The sequence below is a fragment of the Oncorhynchus mykiss genome, chromosome 8 (genome assembly GCF_057628025.1).
Source record: "Oncorhynchus mykiss isolate SJ-2025 chromosome 8, ASM5762802v1, whole genome shotgun sequence".
Classification (NCBI taxonomy): domain Eukaryota; kingdom Metazoa; phylum Chordata; class Actinopteri; order Salmoniformes; family Salmonidae; genus Oncorhynchus; species Oncorhynchus mykiss.
Genome location: NC_143029.1, coordinates 38,793,591 through 38,820,886, shown reverse-complemented (window position 1 = coordinate 38,820,886; position 27,296 = coordinate 38,793,591). Strand labels below are relative to the sequence as shown.

General features: G+C 42.4%; 1 protein-coding gene across 2 annotated transcripts in view; it reads left to right on the top strand.

Moving 5' to 3' along the window:
• The window catches only part of LOC100136309 (estrogen receptor alpha 2), a 32,581-nt gene extending 5,581 nt beyond the window's left edge, over positions 1-27,000 (top strand). The window contains exons 2-11 of one of the 2 annotated variants that reach the window (XM_090242382.1): positions 8,177-8,291; positions 9,943-10,646; positions 13,322-13,551; positions 16,409-16,525; positions 17,313-17,494; positions 17,721-17,874; positions 20,235-20,373; positions 23,418-23,551; positions 26,130-26,313; positions 26,627-26,995. In XM_090242382.1, coding sequence (XP_090098508.1) covers positions 10,378-10,646; positions 13,322-13,551; positions 16,409-16,525; positions 17,313-17,494; positions 17,721-17,874; positions 20,235-20,373; positions 23,418-23,551; positions 26,130-26,313; positions 26,627-26,894 — 1,677 coding nt within the window. In that variant the 5' untranslated portion in view covers positions 8,177-8,291; positions 9,943-10,377 and the 3' untranslated portion in view covers positions 26,895-26,995. 2 annotated transcript variants of the gene reach the window in all.
• The last annotated feature ends 296 nt before the right edge of the window (positions 27,001-27,296 follow it).

The window sequence follows — 27,296 nt, the reverse complement described above, 5'->3', positions numbered from 1 at the left end:
GATATGGTTAACACCCTGGCCGTCATACAATCTAAACTAGATGCCCTCAATCTCACACAAATCATCAAGGAACCTACCAGGTACAAACCTAAATCTGTGACCATGGGAAATACACCTCTGCTGTCTTCAACCAGGATCGCCGTGATCACTGCCTCATTGCCTGCGTCGGCAATGGGTCTGCGGTCAAACGACCACACCTCATCACTGTCAAAAGCTCACTAAAACACTTCCGGCCTGGCCCAGGTATCCTGGAAGGATATTGACCTCATCCCGTCAGTATAGGATGCCTGGTTACTCTTTAAAAGTGCTTTCCTCACCATCTCAAATAAACATTCCCCATTCAACAGACAAAGCCCTTGGTTCACCCCAGACTTGACTGCCCTTGACCAGCACGATAACATCCTGTGGCATTCTGCATTAGCATCGAATAGCCCCCGCGATATTAAACTTTTCAGGGAAGTCAGGAACCAATATACACACACAGTCAGTTAGGAAAGCTAAGGCTAGCTTTCTCAGAGAAATTTGTATCCTGTAGCACTAATTCCAATAGGTTCCGGGACACTGTAGTCCATGGAGAATAAGAGCACCTCCTCCCAGCTGCCCAATGCACTGAGGATAGGAAAAATCAACAATAATCGCTAATTTCAATAAGCAGTTTTCAATGGCTGGCCATGCTTCCCACCTGGCTACCCCTACCCCGGCCAACAGCTCTGCACCCCCTGCAGCAACTTGCCCAAGCCCCCCCTCTCCTTCACCCAAATCCAGACTGCTGATGTTCTGAAAGAGCTGCAAAATCTGGATCCCTACAAATCAGCTGGGCTAGACAATCTGAACCCTCTTTCTAAAATTATCAGTCGAAATTGTTGCAACCCCTATTACTAGCCTGTTCAACTGCTCTTTCATATTGTCTGAGATCCCTAAGGATTGGAAAGCTGCCGTGATCATCCCCCTCTTCAAAGGGGGAGACACTCGAGAGCCAGACTGCTACAGACCTATATCTATCCTACCCTTGCCTTTCTGAAATATTTGAAAGCTAAATTAACAAACAGATCACTGACCATTTCGAATGGTACCTTCTCCGCTATGCAATCTGGTTTCTGAGCTGGTCATGGGTGCACCTCAGCCATGCTCAAGATCCTAAATGATATCATAACCACCATTGATAAAAGACGGTACTGTGCAGCCGCCTTCATCGACCTGGCCAAGGCTTTTGACTCTGTCAATCACCGCATTCTTATAGGCAGACTCAATAGCCTTGGATTAATAATGACTTCCTCACCTGGTTTACCAACTACTTCTCAGATAGAGTTCAGTGTGTCAAATTGGAGGGCCTGTTGTCCAGACCTCTGGCGGTCTCTATGGGGGTGCCACAGGGTTCATTTCTCGGGCCGACTCTTTTCTCTGTGTATATATCAATGATGTCGCTCTTGCTGCTGGTGATTCTCTGATCCACCTCTACACAAACAACGGCATTCTGTATACATCTGGCCCTTCTTTAGACACTGTGTTAACAAACCTCCAAACGAGCTTCAATGCCAATCGACACTCCATCCGTGGCCTCCAACTGCTTTTAAATGATAGTAAAACTAAATGCAGCTCTTCAACCTATTGCTGCCCGCACCCGCCCGCCCGACGAGCATCACTACTCTGGACGGTTCTGACTTAGAATATGTAGACAACCACAAATACCTAGGTGTCTGGTTAGACTGTAAACTTTCCTTCCAGACCCACATTAAGCATCTCCAATCCAAAATTACATCTGGAATCTGCATCCTATTTTGCAACAAAGCCTCCTTCACTCATGCTGCCAAACATACCCTCGTATCCTACCGATCGTTGACTTCGGCAGTGTCATTGATGAAAAAGCCTCCAACACTCTACTCAGCAAACTGGATGTAGTCTATCAAAGTGCCATCCGTTTTATCCCCAAAGCCAAATATACTACCCACCACTTCGACCTGTATGCTCTCGTTGGCTGGCCCTTGCTACATATTCATCGCCAAACCCACTGGCTCCAGGTCATCGATAAGTCTTTGCTAGGTAAAGCTCTGCCTTATCTCAGCTCACTGGTCACCATAGCAGCAGCACCCATCTGAAGCACTCGCTCCAGCGGGTATACAGTGGGGCAAAAAAGTATTTAGTCAGCCACCAATTGTGCAAGTTCTCTCACTTAAAAAGAAGAGGCCTGTAATTTTCTCTATAGGTACACTTCAACTATGACAGAAAAAATGAGAAAAAAAATCCAGAAAATCACATTGTAGGATTTTTAATGGATTTATTGGCAAATTATGGTGGAAAATAAGTATTTGGTCACCTACAAACAAGCAAGATTTCTGGCTCTCACAGACCTGTAACTTCTTCTTTAAGAGGCTCCTCTGTCCTCCACTCGTTACCTGTATTAATGGCACCTGTTTGAACTTGTTATCAGTATAAAAGACACCTGTCCACAACCTCAAACAGTCACACTCCAAACTCCACTATGGCCAAGACCAAAGAGCTGTCAAAGGACACCAGAAACAAAATTGTAGACCTGCACCAGGCTGGGAAGACTGAATCTGCACCTGTCTCCAGCCCCCTTGAGGTGTCGCCCATCTCCCCCATTATCCCCTGTGTATTTATACCTTTGTTCTGTCTGTTGTCAGTTCGTCTTGTATGTCAAGTCAACCAGCGCTTGTGTCTCAGCTCCTGCTTTTCCCAGTCTCTCGCTTTCTCGCCCTCCTGGTTTTGACCCTTTGAGCCTGCCAGCCTGATCACTCTGCCTGCCGACCTGTACCTTTGCCCCACCTCTGGATTATGGACCTCTGCCTACCCTGAGCCTGCCTGCCATCCGGTACTGTTGCATCACCTCTGGTTTACTGACCCCTGCCTGCCATTACCTGTCTATTGCCTGCCCCTGTTGGATTATGAAACCATTGTTAATTCGATGTTGTCTGCATTTGGGTCTTACCTTCATACCTGATACAAGTTTCTATTGAAATTCATTGTGGAAAGCTCATTTATATATTTTCTGATATGAATACCAAGTATGTCTACTTCACCGTCAGCCCATTTTATAGGTAAACTGCAGGGTAATGTAAAAGTTGTATATTTTTTTAAATATCCAGTACATACAGTAATATTGTACACTTATAACAATTAGGTTTTAGTCCAGAAAAGTTATCTAGAGCTTCAATGAGACATTGCAGGGATCTAGCTTGCGGACTAAATATAAAACTTGAGTCATCAGCACACATGGACACCTTTGTTTTTAAGCCTTGGATTTCTAATCCATTAATGTTGTTGGATCTGATTTTAAAAGCTAGCATTTCGATGGCCATAATGCATAGATATGGTGACTGTGGACATCCTTGTTTAACACCTCTTGACAATTCAAAACTCTGGGGTTGCTATTCATGACTTTTACCCATTTTATAAAATAATCACTGAAGTTGAAAAAATCCAGGCATTTATAAATAAAATCCCGTCTTAATTTATCAAATGCCTTTTCAAAATCTGATATAAATACCAGGCCTGGCTTAAATGTTTCAAGTTTTCTAGAAGTTGTTGTATATTATATCCAATGTATCATCCATGTAAAAAAAAGAAACCTGTCTGATGAACAACATCTGGTAAAACCTTTTTTAATTCTGAGTGCTATGCATTTAGCTAGTGTTTTTGCATCACACATTGAAGTGTAAGGGGCCTGCAGTTTTTTAGACAAGGTCTTTCTTTATACATGCCATCTGGGTCTTGTTTTAATAATAGTGAAATAAGACCTTCCAGACTACCATTTCTATAGGAGTAGTTAAAACAATCTAGCAATGGAGCTTTTAGTATATCAAAAAAGGCTTGATTTTGGGTTAACTGCCTTGTTCAGGAGCACGACAACATATTTTGTACATTGTCAGCTCAGGGATTCAATCTTGCAACCTTTCGGTTACTAGTCCAACGCTCTAACCACTAGGCTATGCTGCCACCCCTAAATATACCTCTACCGGTATGCCATCAAGCCCTGGGGTTTTTCCTGACTGAAAGGATTTAATTGCCTCAAATTTCTTCCCCTATAATTTGACCGTCGCACTGATATTTCTTTCATTTTGTTAAAAATTGAAAAGTATATTATTTGGAAAGAATTCCTTAACGTAATCTTCATTCAGTGGGACAGGATGAGTCGGAAAAGAGAACATCTGCTTAAAATATTTAGCTTACTCTTTTAAAATATAATTCAGAGAATCATAGATGACTCCGTCTTCAGTAACGAGTTTCTGCAAAATATTTTTGTTAGTGTTCCTGTGTTGGAGATTCAGGAAGAATTTTGTGAATTTCTTTCCATATTCCATCCAGTTTGCTTTATTTTTGTAATAGATTACATTAGCCCGTTCTTGAATAAGTTCCTCAAGTTCGAGGAAAAACAAAAATAACTTCTCTGTAGTATCATTTTTATTGCTATCTACCTGTCTAGTCTTGTCTCTTTAGCCATAAACTGCTTTTTTTATTTTGATATTGTATTGAATAATCTCTGAAGGTATCCCAAACAATAAGGGGATTTGCTGAACCTACAGTGGGGCAAAAAAAGTATTTAGTCAGCCACCAATTGTGCAAGTTCTCCCATTCAAAAAGATGAGAGGCCTGTAATTTTCCTCATATGTACACTTCAACTATGACAGACAAAATTAGAAAAAAATCCAGAAGATCACATTGTAGGATTTTTTATGAATTTATTTGCAAATGATGGTGGAAAATATGGAGGGCTGTGTGGCCCCCCCAAAGAAATTCCACCCCACACCATGACTGACCCACCGCCAAACCGGTCATGCTGGAGGATGTTGCAGGCAGCAGAAGGTTTTCCACGGCATCTCCAGACTCTGTCACGTCTGTCACATGTGCTCAGTGTGAACCGGCTTTCATCTGTGAAGAGCACAGGGCGCCAGTGGCGAATTTGCCAATCTTGGTGTTCTCTGGCAAATGCCAAACGTCCTGCACGGTGTTGGGCTGTAAGCACAACCCCCACCTGTAGACGTCGGGCCCTCATACCACCCTCATGGAGTCTGTTTCTGACCGTTTGAGCAGACACATGCACATTTGTGGCCTGCTGGAGGTCATTTTGCAGGGCTCTGGCAGTGCTCCTCCTGCTCCTCCTTGCACAAAGGCGGAGGTAGAGGTCTTGCTGCTAGATTGTTGCCCTCCTACGGCCTCCTCCACGTCTCCTGATGTACTGGCCTGTCTCCTGGTAGCGCCTCCATGCTCTGGATACTACGCTGACAGACACAGCAAACCTTCTTGCCACAGCTCGCATTGATGTGGCATCCTGGATGAGCTGCACTACCTGAGCCACTTGTGTGGGTTGTAGACTCCGTCTCATGCTACCACTAGAGTGAAAGCACCGCCAGCATTCAAAAGTGACCAAAACATCAGCCAGGAAGCATAGGAACTGAGAAGTGGTCTGTGGTCACCACCTGCAAAACCACTCCTTTATTGGGGGTGTCTTGCTAATTGCCTATAATTTCCACCTGTTGTCTATTCCATTTTCACAACAGCATGTGAAATGTATTGTCAATCAGTGTTGCTTCCTAAGTGGACAGTTTTATTTCACAGAAGTGTGATTGACTTGGAGTTACATTGTGTTGTTTAAGTGTTCCCTTTATTTTTTTGAGCAGTGTATATTCACCCTCTTTGCTGTGAAGCCGCTAAATAAGATCTGGTGCAACCAATTACCTGGTGCAACCAATTAAATAGTTAGATAACACACAGGTGGACTTTATTTAAGTGTCACATGATCTCATTGTGTGTATGTGTATATATACATATATATATATATATAAAAAAACACGCCCTGTTAAGAACTCTTTTTATTTTTTAAAATATGTTTTTATATATATTGACTTTCAATGTACTGTATTTAGTACTGTATTTGTCATTTTCTTTTTTTAAATATGTTTTTATATATATTGACTTTCAATGTAGCAATTGGAGTGAGAGTTTACTAAAGCAATGCAAAATGGATGATATATTTTATATATATTGAAAGTCAATATATATAAAAACATATTTTAAAAAATAAAAAGAGTTCTTAACAGGGCGTGTTTTTTTTTTACCCTCGCAGGTGTAAAATCTTTATACTCTCTTTGGATAATTGAAACATTGAAAGTCAATATATATAAAAACATATTTTAAAAAATAAAAAGAGTTCTTAACAGGGCGTGTTTTTTTTTTACCCTCGCAGGTGTAAAATCTTTATACTCTCTTTGGATAATTCATTCCAATCATTTAAAAGTTAACAGCAGGTATTCTGCATGTAAGTTTAAGTATTTTGATATGTTCACAAATCTACAAAACAGACGTTTTACATCCTGGCACAAAATGTAATTCTGTTCTGAAAGGCCACAAAGTCTGCAACTCCACTAAGCAAGGGGTACCACTAAGCAAGCGGCACCATGGAGACCAAGGAGCTCTCCAAACAGGTCAGGGTTCAGTTCTAAAAAAATATTAGGAACTTTGAACATCCCATGGAGCACCATTAAATCCGTTATTAAAAAATGGAAAGAATATGTCACCACAACAAACCTGCCAAGAGAAGGCCACCCACCAAAACTCACGGACCAGGCTAGGAGGGCATTAATCAGAGAAGCAACAAAGAGACCAAAGATAACCCTGAAGAAGCTGCAGAGCGCCACAGTGGAGATTGGAGTATCTGTCCATAGGACCACTTTAAGCCGTACACTCCACAGAGCTGGGCTTTACAGAAGAGTGGCCAGAAAAAAGCCATTGCTTAAAGAAAAAAATAAGCTAACACGATTGGTGTTCACAAAAAGACATGTGGGAGACTCCCTAAACATATATGGAAGAAGGTACTCTGGTCAGATGAGACTTTCCTTGATGGCTTTTTGGCCATCAAGGAAAAAGCTATGTCTGGCGGAAACCAACACCTCTCATCACCCCGAGATTAACATCCCCACAGTGAAGCATGGTGGTGGCAGCATCATGCTGTGGGGATGTTTTACATCGGCTCTTGCCAAAACTGGTCAGAATTGAAGGAATGATGGATGGCACTAAGTACAGGGAAATGCTTGAGGGGAAACCTGTTTCAGTCTTCCAGAGATTTGAGACTGGGACGGAGGTTCACCTTCCAGCAAAATAATGACCCTAATCATACTGCTAAAGCAACACTCGAGTGGTTTAAGGGTGAACATTTAAATGTATTGGAATGGCTTAGTCAAAGCCCAGACCTCAATCCAATTGAGAATTTGTGGTGTGACTTAAAGATTGCTGTACACCAGCAGAACCCATCCAACTTGTTTGAGCTGGAGCGGTTTTACCTTGAAGAATGGGCTTAAATCCCAGTGACTAGCTTATAGAGACATACCCCAAGAGACTTGCAGCTGTAATTGCTGCAAAAGGTGGCTCTACAAAGTATTGAATTTGGGGGGGAGGGGGGAATAGTTATGCATGCTCAACTGTTCAGTTTTATTTCTTGTTCGTTTTACAATAGAAGATATTTTGTATCTTCAAAATGGTAGGCATGTTGTGTAAATCAAATTATACAAACCCCCCAAAAAATCAAATTTAATTCCAGGTTGTAAGTCATCAAAATACTTTTTTGAAGCCACTGTAGGTTGAAGGTCAGCCGTTTTCCTTGTATGCCCTGAAACCTGCCTAAGGGAATGGAGGAGTCATTGAAAAACAATAACTTTTTAAGCATTGGTTTAATTTCAACGTGCAGGGTTATCCCTGTGATGCAGCATGTGCGTAAAACCCCTCTGTTTGTTGCTTTGACTGGTTGATCGTTTATATTTGCTCAGTAGCAATCAGTTTTAAGGTATCCCTGTGGAAAGGCCCTATAATAGCAAAAAATATACTTGAAATATATATCATTTTCTTGAGCACAGTAGGGCTTGTTTTAGTGTAGTTTGGTGTAATCTGCAATGCTGCTGTATGTTTATCTGTAAAAAAAATAAATACAAAAAACTATAAAAAGATGGAACATTCGTTGCCTGATTTGTCTATCTACTTATCGTTTCCCCACTGAGTTGCATAATGTTGGCATCAGGAGAGAGTGTTGACCTCCCATTCTGTTTGCTGTGTTATGGTGACCTGCTCTAGAGAGACACCATCAATATCGTACTGGCTGCATCTTTACTTTGTTTCCCTTGTTTTATTTGTACCTACTTATCTTGTTCTCATTGTGGAACAACGCCAGATCTCAGAAAAACAGGAGAAAGTGAGATGAGGAAGGGAAGGAACAGTCCCTACACAACAATGCTCATGATTAGACCCAAAGGAAGAGCTGAAAATTGATCCATAATGACATGAAGGTAAGTATGTATAAGGTAGGTATGTATATGTGTGTGTATATATATATATATATATATATATATATATATATATATATATATATATGGTATCTTTGTAATTTGTTCCTATTTTATAGCTTCCTACTTGTGGATTAGTTTTGTGTCATTTTGCCTTGAGTATATTTCTCAGGTTTGCAAGTAAGTCAGTCCCGTGATAGGCACATTCAATAATGATTTGACTTGAAGTCAGTGTCAGAAAGGAGTGGTATTCTGTGCGACTGCAGTACCTACATATACAAAAGTATGTGGACACCCCTGTCAAATTAGTGGATTTGGCTATTTCAGCCACACCTGTTGCTACAGGTGTATACAATTGAGCACATGGACATGCAATCTCCATAGACAAACATTGGCAGTAGAATGGGTTCAGTGACTTTCTACGTGGCACAGTCATAGGATGCCACCTTTCAAACAGGTCAGCCCACCAGGGCTGCCCCGGTCAACTGTAAGGGATGTTATTGTGAAGTAGAAGCATCTCGGAGCAACAACGGCTCAGCCGCGAAGTAGACCACACAATCTCACAGAACGGGACCGCCGAGTGCTGAAGCGCGTAACGTGTAAAAATCGCTTGTCCTTGGTTGCAACACGCACTATTGAGTTCCAAACTGCCTCTGGAAGCAACATCAGCACAAGAACTGTTCATCGGGAGCTGAATGAAATGAGTTTCCATGGCCGAGCAGCCGCACACAAGCCTAAGATCACCATGTGCAATGCCAAGTGTCGGCTGGAGTGGTGTAAAGCTATCCTGCATTGGACTCTGGAGCAGTGGAAACACAATCTCTGGAGTGATGAATCATGCTTCACCATCTGGCAGCCCGATGGACAAATCTGGGTTTGGCAGATGCCAGGAGAGCACCACCTGCCCAACTGCATAGTGACAACTGTAAAGTTTGGTGGAGAAAGAATAATGGTCCGGGGCTGTTTTTTCATGGTTCAGGCTCCTTAGTTCCAGTGAAGGGACATCTTAACGCAAGAAAGAGCAGACAATTCTGTGCGTCCAACTTTGTGGCAACAGTTAGGGGAAGGCCCTTTCCTGTTTCAGCAACACAATGCCCCCATGCACAAAGCATGGTCTATACAAAAATGGTTTGTCGAGATCAGTGTGGAAGAACTTGACTGGCATGCACAGAGCCCTGGTCTCAACCCCATCAAACAACTTTGGGGTGAATTGGAAGGCTGATGGCGAGCCAGGCCTAATCGCTCAACATCAGTGTCTGACCTCACTAATACTCTTCTGGCTGAATGAAAGTCCATGTAGCAATGTTCCAACATCTAGTGGAAAGCCTTCCCAAGAAGAGTGGAGGCTGTTATAACAGCAAAGGGGGGGCCAACTCCATATTAATGACCATGATTTTGGAATGAGATGTTCGACGAGCAGGTGTCCACATACTTTTGTCTATATAGTGTAAAAACTAACTGACTTGAGCATTCAAAGAGGAAATCACACCAGGGTGAAAGCTGTCTGCTAAAAGCTTTTCAGGGAAAAGAAGCTGGCATTTTAGAAAAATTTAAGAAAGGATAGGGGAGTTCTTGGAATGACTGCCTGTTTCTTTCCTTCTTATACTCTCTCCCTCTGTCATTATTTTTTTCTCCTTTCCTCTATCCCTCTTAGTTAAGGGAATAGAGCAAAAAGCTCTGCCTCTCGATGGAAGGAACGAGGTAGGAATTTTTGGGGGTCGGGTGTGTCTAGCCGGAAGCTGGGCAAGAAAGAGAGATAACACAGTGAACCCCACTCCCAAACCTCTTCAGCGTAACAGCCTGTAATAAGTTGTTTGGCACACATTGAAGAACAGGGCAAGAGACAGAGAGAGAAGAGGAAAAAAGAGGCAAAACAGAGCACCTCTCCCCTCCCACCCCTTAGTGAGCCAGTCTAAATCATACTGGTTATAAGTGCTGCTGTTCTGTGAGTGTGATGCTGGTCAGACAGACACAGGCGCAGACCTTCAAACCTTGCGGAGCTCCTCTCAGATCCTAAGCAACCCTGGAGAGCCTAGCCATCTCACCCCAGAAACTCTCGCCGCAGCCACCGCTCACTCCCTACAGTGACATGTACCCTGAGGAGACCCGTGGGGGTGGAGGGGCAGCCTCCATTGACTACCTGGAGGGAGTGGATGACTACACTGCCCATGCCCCTGGCCTCGTCCCCTTCTACAGTTCCTCAACCGCGTCCCTGGATGCCCATGGACCCCCCTCGGACGGCCGCCTGCAGTCCCTTCTGTTTGTGCCCTCCACTCCCCAGCTCAGCCCCTTCCTCCGCCACACCAGCCTCCCCAGCCAGTCTATCTACCTGGAGATCTCCTCCACACCCGTAAACAGGTGAGCGATATAACTGTCTTTGACCCTTATGGGGGGGCAAGAGTTAATTATCTGTCTGAATGTGTGCGGCTCGGATAGCTGTACTGTACCTAGGTGATCAAATCACATTTTATGTATAAAATAGCTTTATTTATACAGGTTTTTCTCATTGAGAACATCTCTTTTCCAAGAGAGACCTGGTCCAATAGCAGCAGGGGAAACTATGTTTCAGACAGAACAACTTACATACACTAACACAACATTAAACAAAATTATAAACACACATACAATACAACAAACATTTAACGTTAAAAACAAGTTTGACTAAAAACAGCTGGCCTAAAGACTCTTCTATGATTATATACATCGATCAAGTGTTTAAACTCCACCAACGAAACTAGATCATCAAATTTTAAAATGTTCAGGAGAGAATTCCAGGACCACGGAGCTAAGTAACTGAAACTATTTTGATTATGACCAGTTCTAATTTTTGGTACTGTTAGAAGCAAATGAGAATGGGACCGTAATTGATATTTATTTACCGACCTGACTAAAAAAAAAACGAGATAAAATTGCATTTTACCCAATATGGCCTTATAAACCAGTGCATACCCATGTTTAAGCCTACGCCAGGTCAATGACGACCATCCAACAGCGCTGTAGAGATCACAGTGATGCGTTGGACGTACTTACAAGCTCTTGTAAGTAATGTGTAAGAGAGTGAGATCAGTGACCCTATTCCACTCCATTTGATCTGAATGTTCGTTAGAGTTAGTGTTAACTCTTGTGATGTTAGTTTTAGCAGTGTTGTTTGGACAGTGTGCTGACTATGTAGTGTTGTTCAACAGCTGCTGTTTCCCTGTTTTTTTTCTTCTTCACCAGACCTCTGATTATGTCATTTGTCACAGAGCATTTCAATAGACATGTCATATTTTGCCCCATATGATTGCTTGGAGAGAAATGGAGGGATAGTCTACATTGATTGACATAGAGTTTAGGTTTAGTCTTTCTCTAATTGTACGCTTCAATTGACCGTCGTTACTCCACATTAACAATATGTATTTGTCTTCCTGTGATCACATTTTGTTATTTGGCTCAGTGTACTTTTGTTTCTCTAGCATCCTCTAAGTAGTCTGACAAACAATGACAGTCAGACAAAATAAATACTTTAAAACTAAACATGTATTCAGGACTTAGTTTCATAACGCCTTTCCAATAATGTTTTGTCCTCAATGTGGGGTATTATGCTCATTATATGTGACGTTACTAGGTGAGTTTCATTTTAAAGTTAAACATTCATTATCAGAAGGGAAATATTTAGGCTGTTGAAAAGCCTTAGTTACAGAGCTCTAATTCCTCAGATTAGCGACTTTGCTAGAGACCTTGAGAAAAGAACAATATGTAAGAACAACAAAATGCACACATACAGTTCATTTCCTGAATGAGGTGGAGACAGAGCTAGTTCCTGGGGGGATAATAGATGAGTCCAAGTTGCTGCTGTTAGCTATAATTGGCTTGAGGGATTGAGGGGCTCAATGGTGTTGTCGACCTCAACAAGACGCAGCTGCTATTCCTCCCGGGGAAAGCCTGCCCGCTCCAAGACCTCTATCACAGTTGACAACTCTACGATGTCGACTTCCCAGAGTGCAAAAAAAACTTTAGTGACCCTGGACAACACCCTGTTATTCTTTGAAAATATCAAAGCAGTAACTCGCTTATGGAAGTTCATGCTCTACAACGTCCATAGAGTACTAACTTTCTTCACACTGGAAGCGGTACTTGTAATCTCCCGTCTGGTCTACTGCATCTCTGTTGGCTGAGCTCCCCGCTTGTGCCATCAAACGCTGCAGCCCACTTAGTGTTCAACTCCACTGGTTTCCAGTCAAAGCTTGCATCCACGACAAGACCATGGTGCTTGCCTACGGAGCAGCAAGGGGAACTGCCACTCCCTACCTTCAGGCTATGTGCAAACCCTACACCCCAACCCTGAGCACTCTGTTCTTCCACCTTTGGTCTCCGGGCCGTCCCACCTCTACAGGGGGTCAGTGCCCTCTTAGGCCCGTCGAACGTCTTCTCTGTCCTGGCACCCCAAAGGTGGAATGAGCTTCCCCCTGAATCTAGGACTGTAGGTCCGAAACCCTACCTCTTCAAAGAGTATCTTAAATAAGACATCCCTTATCAGCACCCCCATTGTATGAATTAAACATGTACTTCTGTTTTCCTACTAGCACTAACTTTGCTGAACTGCTTAAGTGTGGAAAAATGTACATTAACACGATTGTGATGTAGTTGTCTCACCTAGCTACGGTATCTTAAGATGAATGCTCTAACTGTAAGTCACTCTGGATAACAGCGCCTGCTAAATTACTCAAATTAAATGTAGTCACCTCTTACAGCTCTCTTTATTGAATGAGAAAATATCTTTGTTTGACTGTTGTGAGATTTCTATCGGAGAAACTGATGTTGGTCATTTCAAGTTTTGAAAGCACTTAAATTGAAATTGAGGCAGAGGTCATTAGAGGAGTATGTTTTCAAAGAGAACCAGCACATTTTTGTAGCCCAAAAATTTTGAATGAATGAGTTTGCCAAAGTTTTTTTGTGATGTCATCTTGAAAAGAAATTCAAAGAACAACTCCAGGTTGATTCGTCCGAGAAAAGCCAATCATCTGACCATCCTGACCAACCCTGTGTTGCAGGTCAAGTGTGGTAGCCAATCAGCAGTCAGTGTCCCAGGAGGAGCTCAGCAGCGCCTCCGACACTGCGGTGGAGTCAGGGTCAGGCTCAGGTTCAGGGCCAGGGGTTGGTGTGTTAGAGATGGCCAAGGAGACTAGGTACTGTGTGGTCTGCAGTGACTATGCCTCTGGGTATCACTACGGAGTTTGGTCCTGCGAGGGCTGTAAAGCCTTCTTCAAAAGGAGCATCCAAGGTAAGCCTCTCATCCCTACTATTATATCCCACTTCACTTCAAAACATTTAACTCCTTCTATTCACTGAATCAGAAGATGCACTCACGACCAAACTATTTAAATTCATATCTAAGCCCTCTTCACAATAAGGGTGCCACAAAAATACCACGTAATTCCCCATTCAGCACTATACTCTATTAAAAGTAACTCATCTGACTGGCACCCAATGTTCCCTCTAAGCTGCGTGCGAGCAGTAGCCCCACGAAGCTCTCCCAGTACTGCCATGCAGAAATATCAGCCCACAGAGAGAAGCACGTTATTGAACTTCACTCAGATTTCTAGAGCAGTGGTCACGTTGATCTCCAAGGCATTCCTAGTCGATCGCCAAACATTTCTGTAAAAAAAAACGATTAAAAAAATTAAAAAGAAAAAATGGTTTCAGGCTGTTGCCAGTAGGTGTACCCGATTCAGCTGCCCTGTGTGCCGGGTAGGCAAACTGTTGCCATTTTTGAACCATTTAATGTGTTTGAAGGTACAAACCCTGCCTTCCTGGTGGTCCCAGAGAGAAAATCAAGTGTACTATAGGGCTACCGCTTGCCAACTAGATAGCTCAGATGACCATGTCTGCAGTAATATAAGCAGACAAAAGAAAGCTACAGCAACACTGATACTGTGAGATAAAAAAATAAAAATAAACCATGATGACAGAGAGACTATTAACGAATACAGCGAAGAGCTGCTGTTTTTATGAGTGAGTTCCAGTGCAGGCTGAGGTGAGGACGGCTAGAAATAATGGCTGGAACGGAGTTAATTGAATGAAAACCATGTATTTGATACCATTCCAAGAATTCTGCAAGAAAAACAATCCGTGGGCAAATCAAGCAAAATCAAATCAAATCAAATTTGTTTTATATAGCCCTTCGTACATCAGCTGATATCTCAAAGTGCTGTACAGAAACCCAGCCTAAAACCCCAAACAGCAAGCAATGCAGGTGTAGAAGCATGCTACCCAGGCAGAGGGTAGCAAAGCTAATATGCGTTGATGATGTATTGGGCCTATAGCTTACTGCACAAACTTCATTGCTACAGTACTGTTTTTAATTGGTTAATGTTGCATAGGCTTATGTTTTTTAAGTAATGTTAAAAAAAATCTGACCGTTAGATCGCTGCTTGCATTTTGACTCGGTGATCTTGACTCAAAAGGTTGGTGAGCACTGTTTTGAGTTTCCTGTTAACATAATAAATGTTTCCCTTTACTGTGGCACGTGTTCAGATCAAAGCAATATTAGCCACTTTCAATGCAACGTGTGGAAACTAAATGAACTATGCAACAGATTTTGTTGTAAGCAGAACACATCGGAGTAGGATTCTATTGCATTGACATGCACTACTCAGCCCGTACTCTACACAGACCGGTGTGGTATAAACGATCAGAGTTGCAGTAGTCCTATATGCAAATGTACCATTACCATATATGGATCTGTGCCATTTACGTTGAACTGGATTGTGTTTACAGCATAAGCGGTCGTGACTAGATGTGCTTGTTTTGAGATCAAGGCGAGAGCTGCTTGTAGCCACGTTTGCACATTTTGTTCATGTCCTTTGCTAGTTAGTGATTTATTAGCCCAGTTATAGATAATTTGTAGTCAGTAATAGGGGACGGATTGCTTCCTACAAGAGCACAAAATGTGTACATTTCTAGACATCTTTAAAAAGCAAGTCAGGTAAAGAGCTTTTAATAAGCTAAACAGGCAGAGGGTAGCATCATTTGTCTGATTCTCTGTAATAATGGTATGAGAATAATAATGCATTTTCTTTTGTAAAGTGCTTTCTTGCATCAAACAACAATAGATTTTAAGTCACTTGTCTCAAGGACAAGTGGAAAAACAGGTTAATGTCAAGCCCTGCATGTTTTTTTCAAAAGTCTCATGAAATGTAGGCCTACATTGAACACCACACATTGGCTGCTACTGTAGGCTGATAGAACAGCTATATCCCTGTTAAAATTTAATGGAATGCATTTTCTTCATTGTTTTTGATGGTAGTCCACTCTGGTAGGCCTACATTATGATCAAATAGCCACAGTAGCCTACATGGCCACTGTTAAAACTGTAGGGGGTACAGCCTAAGTGTTAACAGTAAACGCATGCTGTAAGTTTTCACAACGGTCAAGTTTGCACTCAGCAGACCTGACTTTTGCTCAGCGCTGGGAAAAAATGAGAGGGAACATTGCTGGCACCCACTGTGGGCACATGAATATTATTGAGAAATCAACCTTGACATTGGCTGTTAATTGTTCCTGGTTCCCAGCCAGCTTCAAACCTCTTACAGAGAGAAGACCATCGAAGTTTAACTGTCATTTACCAGGACCACTTTAGTGATATTGCTAAAGGTACTTTGGGTATAGAGAAGGAACTAATCAAAGAGAACAGAACGACCTGAATTAAGGGAAAATATAATGTTCCTTTCATATCTGAATGAGAGTCTGTAGCTTTTTTTGCAAGTGTCTTGTAGAGAAGGTATTATGCCATAGACAGTTTTCATTATTACTGAAATAGAACATGTTGTAAAACCATATTCTAATGTGCTTTCAAAGTTTAATAGGCTATCCTAGGTAGCAGAGTTAATTGTACCTTGTACGGCAGAGGAATCTTAAATTACATTTCATGACGTTCCGAGGGGGTGGACATCACACAACAAAAGACACACAATCAGAACACAGTAGTCTCATGGTAATAAAACAATGTAGATACTACAGTTGAATTCAGTCTATGCCAGAGAAATATGAAAAAGCAGTATAGAGTGTTCCTCTCTGTCAAATAACCTCAAACTGTGTGCCAGTCCCCGTGATTGGATCACAATAAAGTTTTCTTCCAGGTCACAATGACTACATGTGCCCTGCGACCAACCAGTGTACCATCGACAGGAACCGTAGGAAGAGCTGCCAGGCATGCCGCCTCAGAAAGTGTTACGAAGTGGGCATGATGAAAGGAGGTGAGCAAGGGAACACAATGGTGCTCACATGTTTGCCCGCACACACACACACACAACTTACGGTTTGGTTTGGCTTGCCTCAGTAGTGTGAAAAGGGTAGTATTAGTTAAGACTGCTTGATGCTGAAACGACAGGCGGTGTGTGGCTAAGCATTGTGTGTGCAGATAAAATAGAGACATATTTTATCATGGTGTAACGGTCATCGTTGCGTGAAGAAGGATCGGACCAAAGCGCAGCATGGTAAGTGTTCCTGATTTTTATTAACACTAGAACAAAATAAGAGTGAGAAATGAAACCGTCCTGTCAGGTGCAGAACACTAAACAGGAAACAACTACCCACAAAACACAGGTGGGAAAAGGCTACCTAAGTATGGTTCCCAATCAGAGACAACGATAGACAGCTGTCCCTGATTGAGAACCATACCCGGCCAAAACAAAGAAATACAAAACATAGAAGGCTGGACATAGAATGCCCACCCAAATCACACCCTGACCAAACCAACCTCTAAGGTCAGGGCGTGACACATGGCCTTGAACCACTTTTCTCTGATGGATGTAAAGGATTGATTAGTAGCCTACACACCCACAGTTTTGTTTTCATACTTCATGAATACACACACACCCATCCATACACATGCACACAGTGAAATTCTACAGCAAGGAAAAGATATGCATTTATACGTGGGAGTATGAGTGTAAATAGCAAGATAGGTGTGTGTATGCTTGTGTGTGTGTGTGTGTGTATGCGTGTGTGTGTGTTCGTTACTAACTCTACTTTAAACTCCAGGCTTGCGAAAGGACCGCGGTGGGCGGGTTTTCCGGAGGGATAAGCGGCATGGTGGCACTGCTGGTGACAACAGTGTCCTGGAGCACAGCAAAGCGTCCCCTCAGGATAGTAGCAAGAACAGCAGCTTCGGTGGTGGAGGAGGAGGAGAAGGGCGTCTCAAGATCACCATGCCTCCTGAACAGGTCTGAACATTTTCACTGGCTTCCTCCATTTCACACATCTCCAATGTAGCCACTTTCATTTAGCAACAGTCCTAAACAATTCAGTTAATACAAAATTAATATGTAAGTGGAAACACAAAGTAACAAACAAAGTACCAGGATTATTATCTTCCTCGCTAGCAATCATAACCATGGGTAAAATTGGAATTAAATGCACGGTGCCAGACTTTCTGCTCTCCTCTCCCAGGTGCTGTTCCTGCTGCAGGGTGCGGAGCCTCCAGCCCTGTGTTCTAGTCTGCAGTTGGGCCGTCCCTACACAGAGATCACCATGATGACCCTGCTCACCAGCATGGCTGACAAGGAGCTGGTACACATGATCGCCTGGGCTAAGAAAATACCAGGCAAGAACCTAACACGGCACAGAAATGATACAGTGCCTTCGGAAAGTATTCAGACCCCTTGACTTTTTCCACATTGTTTACGTTACAGATTTATTCTGAAATGGATTAAGGGACCAGCAATCTACACACAGTAGCCCATAATGACAAAACAAAAACAGGTTTTTAGATAATTTTGCAAATGTAAATAAAAAGAAATACGTTATTTACATAAGTATTCAGACCCTTTGATATGAGACTCGAAATTGAGTTCAGGTGCATCCTGTTTCCATTGATCATCCTTTAGATGTTTCTACAGCTTCATTGGAGTCCACCTGTGGTCAATTCAATTGATTGGACATGATTTGGAAAGGCACACACCTGTCTATTTAAGGTCCCACAGTTGACCGTGCATGTCAGAGCAAAAACCAAGCCATGAGGTCGAAGGAATTGTCCGTAGAGCTCCGAGACAGAATTGTGTCGAGGCACAGATCTGGGGAAGGGTACCAAAAAGATCTGGGGAAGGGTACCAAAGTCTACAAGAACACAGTGGCCTCCATCATTCTTAAATGGAAGAAGATTGGAACCACCAAGACTATTCCAATAGAACCTTCTAGAAGGACAACCATCTCTGCAGCACTCCACCAATAAGGCCTTTACTGTAGAGAGCCAGACGGAAGCCACTCCTTAGTAAAAGGCACATGACAGCCCCCTTGGAGTTTGCCAAAAGGCACCTAAAGACTCTCATGCCATGAGAAACAATATTATCTGGTCTGATGAAACCAAGATTGAACTCTTTGGCCTGAATACCAAGCGACACATATGGAGAAAACCTGGCACCCTTCCAATGGTGAAGCATGGTGGTGGTAGCATCATGTTGTGGGGAAGTTTTTCAGTGGCAGGGACTGGGAGACTAGTCAGGATCAAAGCAAAGATTAACATAGCAAAGTACAGACAGATTCTTGATGAAAACCTGCTCCAGAGCACTCAGGACTTGGAAGGTTCACCTTCCAACAGGACAACAACTCTAAGCACACCGCCAAGACAACGCAGGAGTGGCTTCGGGACAAGTCTCTGAATGTCCTTGTGTGGCCCAGCCAGAGCCCGGACTTGAACCTGATCAAACATCTCTGAAGAGATCTGGGAGCAACACTCCCCATCCAACCTGACAGAGCTTGACACGATCTGCAGAGAAGAATGGGAGAAACTCCCTAAATCCTGGTGTGCCAAGCTTGTAGCGTCATACCCAAGAAGACCAGATGCTGTAATCCTTGCCAACGGGGCTTCAACAAAGTACTGATTAAAGGGTCTGAATACTTATGAAATGTGATATTTGTTTTGATAAATTAGCAACATTTCTTTGTCATTATGGGGTGTTTTGTGTAGATTGATAAGGGGAAAAAATGATTTAATATATTTTAGAATAAGGCTGTAACGCAACAAAGTAGAAAAAGTCAAGGTGTTTGAATACTTTCCAAAGGTACTGTATATGATGTTGTGACATGGCTTCTATAGTACTCATTATCTCTCTCTCTTTCTTTCTCACACACACAGACACACACAGAAAATACACACACACAGAGTAGACCCCCACACAATCCTAGACTTCAGCCTTCATATGACTGCTTACGCAACCACTTTCCTCCTGTATTGGCAGGCCTTGGTAGTGGCAGTGACTGGCTGCTGAGGTTGCACACTCACACTGGGACATTACAGGCATTAGGTCGATGATTACAGTCACCATCTCAATGGGTCGTTTGGGCATAACCACTGCTACACAATGGAGCCACACACACACATAACCTCCCCGTGACACTGTCTAAGTAAAAACTGATGTTATGATGTCCCAGTGTGCGTCACTAAGAACCCAAAAGCACACCCGTTTTAGGAGTCTTTAGCCATGTACAGAGAGGAAAAATGGAAGGGAATGGGATGTAATTGGATATGAATTTGGACAGCTGAGTTGTGCTGATAAGGACCCATGCCAGGCCAGCAAAGGGATTGCAGATAGGACAATTCACAATGGCTGTTATGTGGCAAGGTTGTAATAAGTGTAATGCATAGCATTTATCTTTACCTAAGAATTCAGATCAGAGAAAAAACATTATCCTGGAAAAATACAACCATCACATGTTAATATACATATTGATCTGATTCAACTAGAGGCTTCGTCCAGTCAACCACAGATTAAAGGAAATCATCACTTTCATGACTTTGCATTTGCAGTGTGTGGGGGAGCTTCTATCCTTTGAATGACAATTTGACTATTAAATGAGTAATGTGACCATCTTAAAGTGGTTGAATGGACTAGTGGTTAATGTATGGTTGATAGTGGGTTTATATATGGTTTGACCCCAGTGTGACTGTGTCTCCTGGACTGGTAGGTTTCCAGGAGCTGTCTCTCCATGGCCAGGTGCAGTTGCTTGAGAGTTCCTGGCTGGAGGTGCTGATGATCGGACTCATTTGGAGGTCCATCCCCAGCCCTGGGAAACTAATCTTCGCCAAGGACCTCATACTTGACAGGTGGGTACACACACACATAAAATATATTGTATAAGAAACCAATCTAAATTGTAGATGTCCATTTCGCATCTTGTCTGTGTACGTCTACTGAAGGCCATGTCACAATGAGCCTAATTATGATAGTCCCATGGAGAAAGAAACACACTGTTTCACCTGCACAAGTCCCCATCATTACACTTTAACGTTGGCAGAGGGGAGTGAAATGTCATCAAAATGGTGACTCTTGGGTAAGATGGACACATCATGCAAGACGGCATGAGAGAAAGTGGGGAAAGACCGAGAGATGGAAAGAGAGGGAGAGGAGGCCAAGAGGGCGTATTTTTCACGCACAGCCTGTTCCCTTCATTTACCCCCACCATGTTCAAAGTAAACAAGTTTCACAGAGCTGCAGACCCTTCCTAAAGGGAAAGAGGGAGAGGGTGACATGAAATAAGGAGAGAGGAAGAAGGGCTGTTACTCTCTCGTTATTAATGTCTATGATGTTCTCATTTGATCTGAGTTTTATTATAGAGCATTACTTCTGACACCAAGTCCATAGCTAGCCACTTTGACATGATGAGTAAAATGGTGCAGGAGAGGTGGGAAGGCTAGTTGAGTTAGGGGGCAACTATCAAACTTATTCTAGATGGCTGCTCTTCAGAAATACTGTATGATTATTGTTCTTACCCTGACCACCATCTCTGGTCCAGTGCTGCAGTCACTCAGAGTTTCACTGTACTTTACTTATGTCTCATCCCGACTCATATGGAAAATAAGAATTAAAAATGAAGATTATTTGTACAAAAATCTGATAGGTAATCTAATTAGGAGCCTATCTGATAAGATGTTTTATGTTTTACCTTGTATGTCAGTAATGTATTTGTATATGTGTTAACTTACACTGAGTATACAAAACATTAGGAACACCTGCTCTTTCCATAAGACTGATCAGGTGAAAGCTATGATCCCTTATTGATTTCACTTGGTACATCCACTTCAAACAGTGTAGATGAAAGGGAGGAGACCAGTTAAAGAAGGAATTTTTCATTAGTTTTACCCCTTTTCATGATATCCAATTGGTAGTTATAGTCTTGTCCCATCGCTGCAACTCCCGTACGGACACGGGAGAGGTGAAGGTCGAGAGCCATGCGTCCCCCGAAACACGACCCTGCCAAGCCGCACTGCTTCTTGACACGATACTTGCTCAACCTGGAAGCCAGCCGCACCAAGAGGAAACACTGTACAGCTGGCGACCGAAGTCTGCGTGCATGCACCCGGTCCCCCACAGGAGTTGCTAGGGTGCGATGGGACAAGGACATCCCAGCCAGCCAAACCCTCCCTTAACCCAGAAGACGCTGGGCCCTCCCATAACCCAGACGACAGTGGACACAACCACTCATGAGGCTAAAAGAATGATTCTTAAGCCTCGAGACAATTGAGACATGGATTATGTATGTGCGCCATTCAGAGCGTGAATGGGCAAGACAAAACATTTAAGTACCTTTAAACAGGGTATGGAGCTAGGCACACTGGTTTGTGTGAAACTTAAGTTTCCCTTGTGTTTCAAGAATTGTCCACCACCAAAAGGACATCCAGCCAACTTGACACAACTGTGGGAAGCATTGGAACTCTTTCGACACCTTGTAGAGTCCATGCCCCGATGAATTGAGTTTGTTCTGAGTGGGGAGGGGGCAACGCAATATTAGGAAGGTGATCCTAATGTTTGCTTTACTCTGTGCATATACTCGGTGCAATTCAAATTGCCATCGGTAAAATGCAATTGTGTTCGTTGTCTGTAGTTTATGCCTGCCCATACCATAACCACACCGCCACCACATCAGCAAAACGCTTGCCAACACAAAGCCATACACATGGTCTGCCAAGTTCTCTAAAACAACGTTGGAGGAGGCTTATGGCGGCTCAATTCTCTGGCAACAGTTCTGTTGGACAATCCTGCGGTCAGAATGCCAATTGCACTGTCCCTCAAAACTTCAGACATCTGTGGCATTGTGTTGTGACAAAACTGCACATTTTAGAGTGGCCTTTTATTATCTCTAGCACAAGGTGCACCTGTGTATTGATCATAATGTTTAATCAGCATCTTAATATGCCACACCTGTCAGGTGGATGGATTATCTTGGCAAAGGATAAATGCTCACTAGCAGGGATGTAAACAAATTTGTGCACATCATTTGAGAAAAATAAGCTTTTTGTGCATATGGAGCATAATCTGGGAACTTTTATTCCAGCTCATGAAACACAGGACCAACACTTTACATGTTGCATTGATATTTTGTTCAGTGTATAAGAAAAGTGTATGTTCTGACAATGTAACCTCTACAAAATACATGCTTTTCTTATAGGTTTTGTAATTTATAGGTCAACGTATAACAAAAAAAACATGACAATTACTATATTTGTATATACATTTTCAGGAATGAATTTCCATTGTTATGGCATGTGGATTTATCTACAACTGTGCCTTTGGTCTCCCATCCAGGGTTTTAACCAAGCCCCCAGCCCTGTTTAGCTTTGATATTTGTCACTTACTATTACCATGGTGCTATCGTGTGAATGATTGTTGAGGGATCTCCACTTAATAATGAAAGAGATTCACAGCTTCTTTCGAAGTTGTTCCTATCCTTCTCCCTCCTCCTTCGCATCCCCCTCTCCTCCTCCTCCCCTTCTTCCTCTTTCTGCTTTCACCCTTTCCTCCTGCTCCTCCTCGTGGCAGACTTGGCTTCTTTCTTCAATAAGTGTAACGTTGCGTGTGACTCACTTCAGACAGTGCTATGCAATTGCTTTGAAATTTGTGTATCTCATGTATGTGAGACCTTAGAAGGCTTAACTTACATGTCTTTTGTATGTTATTATACAACTGGAACATGTATTTTATGTCTAAATGTTACCCATCCTTATAAGTCAGATATTACAAGAATCTAATATGAATCTTGTATGTGTATTTGCTGCCATATGTATTACTTGCAAGTTCTAGGTGGAACATACAAGAATCTTGTTCAATTATTCTGTATCTTTTCCATATGGGGGGGATCTTTGACCTCCAGGAGTGAAGGGGACTGTGTGGAGGGCATGGCGGAGATCTTTGACATGCTCCTGGCCACTGTGTCTCGCTTCCGCATGCTCAAACTAAAGCCTGAGGAGTTTGTGTGTCTCAAAGCCATCATCTTGCTTAACTCTGGTGAGTGTGTTATTCTAAGCTATTAAAGATACTTTGCTTAGTATGTTTTGTTGTTGTGAGTGTGACCTGAGTTCAATTCTGGGTTAGCCTTGGCTGTGATTGAACATTAAGTGTGTATGATAGAAAAACATCTCCATTAGGATTTTTTTTGTCCAATCACAAATGTTTTTTCTGTTTGAGGCAGATTCCGACCCGAGTTAAGCGCACGTAAATGGAACGAAATTCCCTATTTATGCACATTTCTCTCTTTGCGTATTCTGACCTTCACCCGCTCGCTATTCATTTGGGGTGGAGATCAAAGAAATGAAGATGTGGTGGTGTCTACAGATACTCCGTATTCTGACCTTGACTTAATTCCCTCATAATTCCACCATCTTTACTGGTGACGAAACAATGAATAAGGTCGAGCAACCTGTCGGTTCCAAGTGGAACAACATCTAATTTCCTTTCTCAGATAGAAATAACACCATCCTCCATGCACTGTATTTTACAAATTAAGAAGAACTAGGTAAATGAGTAAGCCGTTTGGATAAGGGGATTGTATAAACGACAATTGTTTTTAGATCTATTTTACCGTACGATCACTGTAGACAAATGGGAAGACAGTATTTTTTTACAGTGAAGTTAATGAAATGCTGGCCTTACAAGGATGACATTTGGAGACTCAACCTATAGGCTCCTGTAGCCATGCGCAAATGACAGTATAGCGCCAAACCTACTGAGTTGATATATGATTTCACTCTATTTTTACAATTTGTATCTTGTTAAATATTAGCCACCTTCAGTTCTACTGCCCCACCAAGCAAAAAGGCAGTAACTGCTCATAGTGTGGAACTGACAAAAATCACAGTAACTTTATACAGTTACTGCTAACATGACCCCCATTTTCTCCAAAACACAATACAATAGAGGCAGGATACTTGTCCACATGATTAAGCATGTATTTCATGTAGCAAAAAATGACCAACTAATTTTTTACCAAATGAGCAGTTACTGCCTTTTTGCTTGGTAGGGCAGTATACCCACATAGGCCTACATAACTGTCACTTTAGTGTTAGTTTCCTTACATTTTTCATCATTCCATTACATAGTTTACCTTTCTTTCCTCTGTCACATTTGTGTGTTTGTCCTGAGGATCGCTGGAAATAGTGGAAGTCGGTTTCTCTCCTTGTTCGGTCTGTGGTCGGCGTCGCTGATCTTCTAGCCATCATCGATCCACTTTTCATTTTCCATTTGTTTTGTCTTCCCACACACCTGGTTTCAATTCCCTCAATATATGTTGTGTATTTAACCCTCTGTTCCCCCCCATGTCCTTGCGTGCGCGACGGGTTTTGTACCCATTGATTGTTTGTTCTGGATGCCGGTGGTTTTATGTATTAAACTGCTCCGTTGTAAACCCAGTTTTTGCTCTCCTGCGCCTGACTTCCCTGCCGCCAGTACGCACCCCTTACATCATATTAAGGTAACATATTATAATTTGGGACACGTAGCCTATTTTTATCATTATGGAACACAGGCCATAGGTAGCAGTTTAAACCTGGAGCCTGGCGCACAGTTCACGACAACTGGAATGTTATCAGTTCTATGATTAGTGAGGATTATTAGGGTAGATTTGTGGGACTACTGTTCAATTGTAAACTTTTGTCATCTTCCAATATTTAATGGATTGAACAATTGACTATGGCAACTTTCAGGATGAATCAAGCCACTGTATTTTTAGTTCACCAATATTTTGTGCTTAAAGACTGCAAACACCATTTTTTCCCCCTTCATTATTTATAAGTACTTTCCTAACCCTAAATTATATACAAGATCAGAATATTTTTTAAATCTACCAATTGGTGCTGAAAAGGAGACTAATGTCTGTATTTAGGCCTACATGGCTTTATTTCATTGATCTCTAATATTCTGAACTGTTTTTGTCCATATACTCTAATGAGTCTGTAAAGAAAATTCTAACGGTACACCAAATGTAAATGGTTGGCTTTAGATAAATGTACTGAAAACGCTATTGAATGAAAACTCCACTATAAAATCTGTGGGCCAGCAAGTGGAAGGGTTTTCAGTAGGTGAATTACATTAATTCATCCTGTGCAAGGGAACCACACCTGCAAAGCCTGCTCAAATGTCTGAGTTCATAAGTGCGTAAGAATGGCGGAGTTTCCTAAGTCTGAATCTGCCACTTTCTGAACATGGTGTAGAACTAATGCATTCTGTTGCCCTTTAGTAAAAGGATGAACTCTGTTTTTATGCCACTCAAGAGCATTTGCTGTGAACAGAATTCGTTATTTCTCAATGTACCCTATAACTGTTACCATGACAACTGGGCCAGCTGTTCTATGTGTGTTGACTGAGAGAAACTTCTGTGTTTGTTTTGAGACTGACTAATATGTAAGAGACAGAAATACCTTAGCAATGGGTGTTGCAGGTTTCTGATCTTATTAATTGCTGAGTTAGCAGTTGCTGCATTGAGAACATCAGGCTCTTCCCTTTTCCCTGTCTTTGTCTCTTTTTTCTTTACTTAAAACCCTTGTAGGTACAATAACCTCTCCTCTGTCTCTCTCCTCATTCCCTCTAGGTGCCTTCTCCTTCTGTTGTTACTCTGTGGAGTCCCTCCACAACAGCCCGGAGGTGCAAAGCATGTTGGATAACATCACTGATGCCCTCATCCACCACATCAGCCAATCAGGAGCCTCGGTGCAGCAGCAGTCCAGACGGCAGGCCCAGCTCCTGCTCCTGCTCTCACACATCAGACATATGAGGTGAGGGCACTCTATCTAGTGGAGGAGCACTAAGGAGAGGGGAGGGGGGGTGGTTAGGAGACTGATGTTTTTCTCACAAATCAGACACATTATATGAGGAGTTCAAACTACACGAGGGGACACATGCTTCTGATGATGTAAATTCAGATTCTGAAAGTCGAGGCTCACTTTAGACCTAGGCGAAGGGAATGTTCACATTATCTGTCAGTTATATACAGTATGATCATCATTTATTTGGTTATACACATATATTATATTTATTCTGTGGTTATAAATATCCCCTCTCACTCCTCCTCTTCTCTCCTCTCTGAAGCAACAAAGGCATGCAGCACCTGTACAGCATGAAGTGTAAGAACAAAGTGCCTCTGTACGACCTGCTCCTGGAGATGCTGGACGCTCACAGGATCCACTCCCCAGGCAAGGTGGCCCAAGCCTGGGGACAGGCCAAGGGGGAGCCCCTCTCTACCAAAGGCTCCAGCATAGGACCCAAGCAAGGCAACCAAGATACCCAGCTCAGAAGCCCCGGTCCTGGGGTACTCGAGTATGGCACTCCACGCTCTGACCGGAGCCCCATTCCATGATGAGATATAGAAATAGGTATTTGTAGATATGGAAGATGTAAAAGTCCTTCCATGCGATATAGTATATGTAGAGAAATATTTTGACATTTGTGGAGGTGAGAGTAGATAAAAAAAAATATATACATGAATTTGTTATTTGTAATATTTGTTTATAAATTATGTGAATCATTTAATAGATAGTTAAAATGATTTAGCAGAGATCCATTGAATGTTTAGAAACGTTCGCATTTTGTACTGGCTCACGGCGGACTGAAATGTGCTCCGTCTCACCAGATGTTGCCTTTCACAACATTTAGAAACTTTCGAGTGAAGTGTTTTCTGTGGCTTTAGCAGCATAGATCTTGATAGAGAGCAGCTAGTCAATGTTGATCAATGCATTATACCCTGTGAACATGAGCTTTG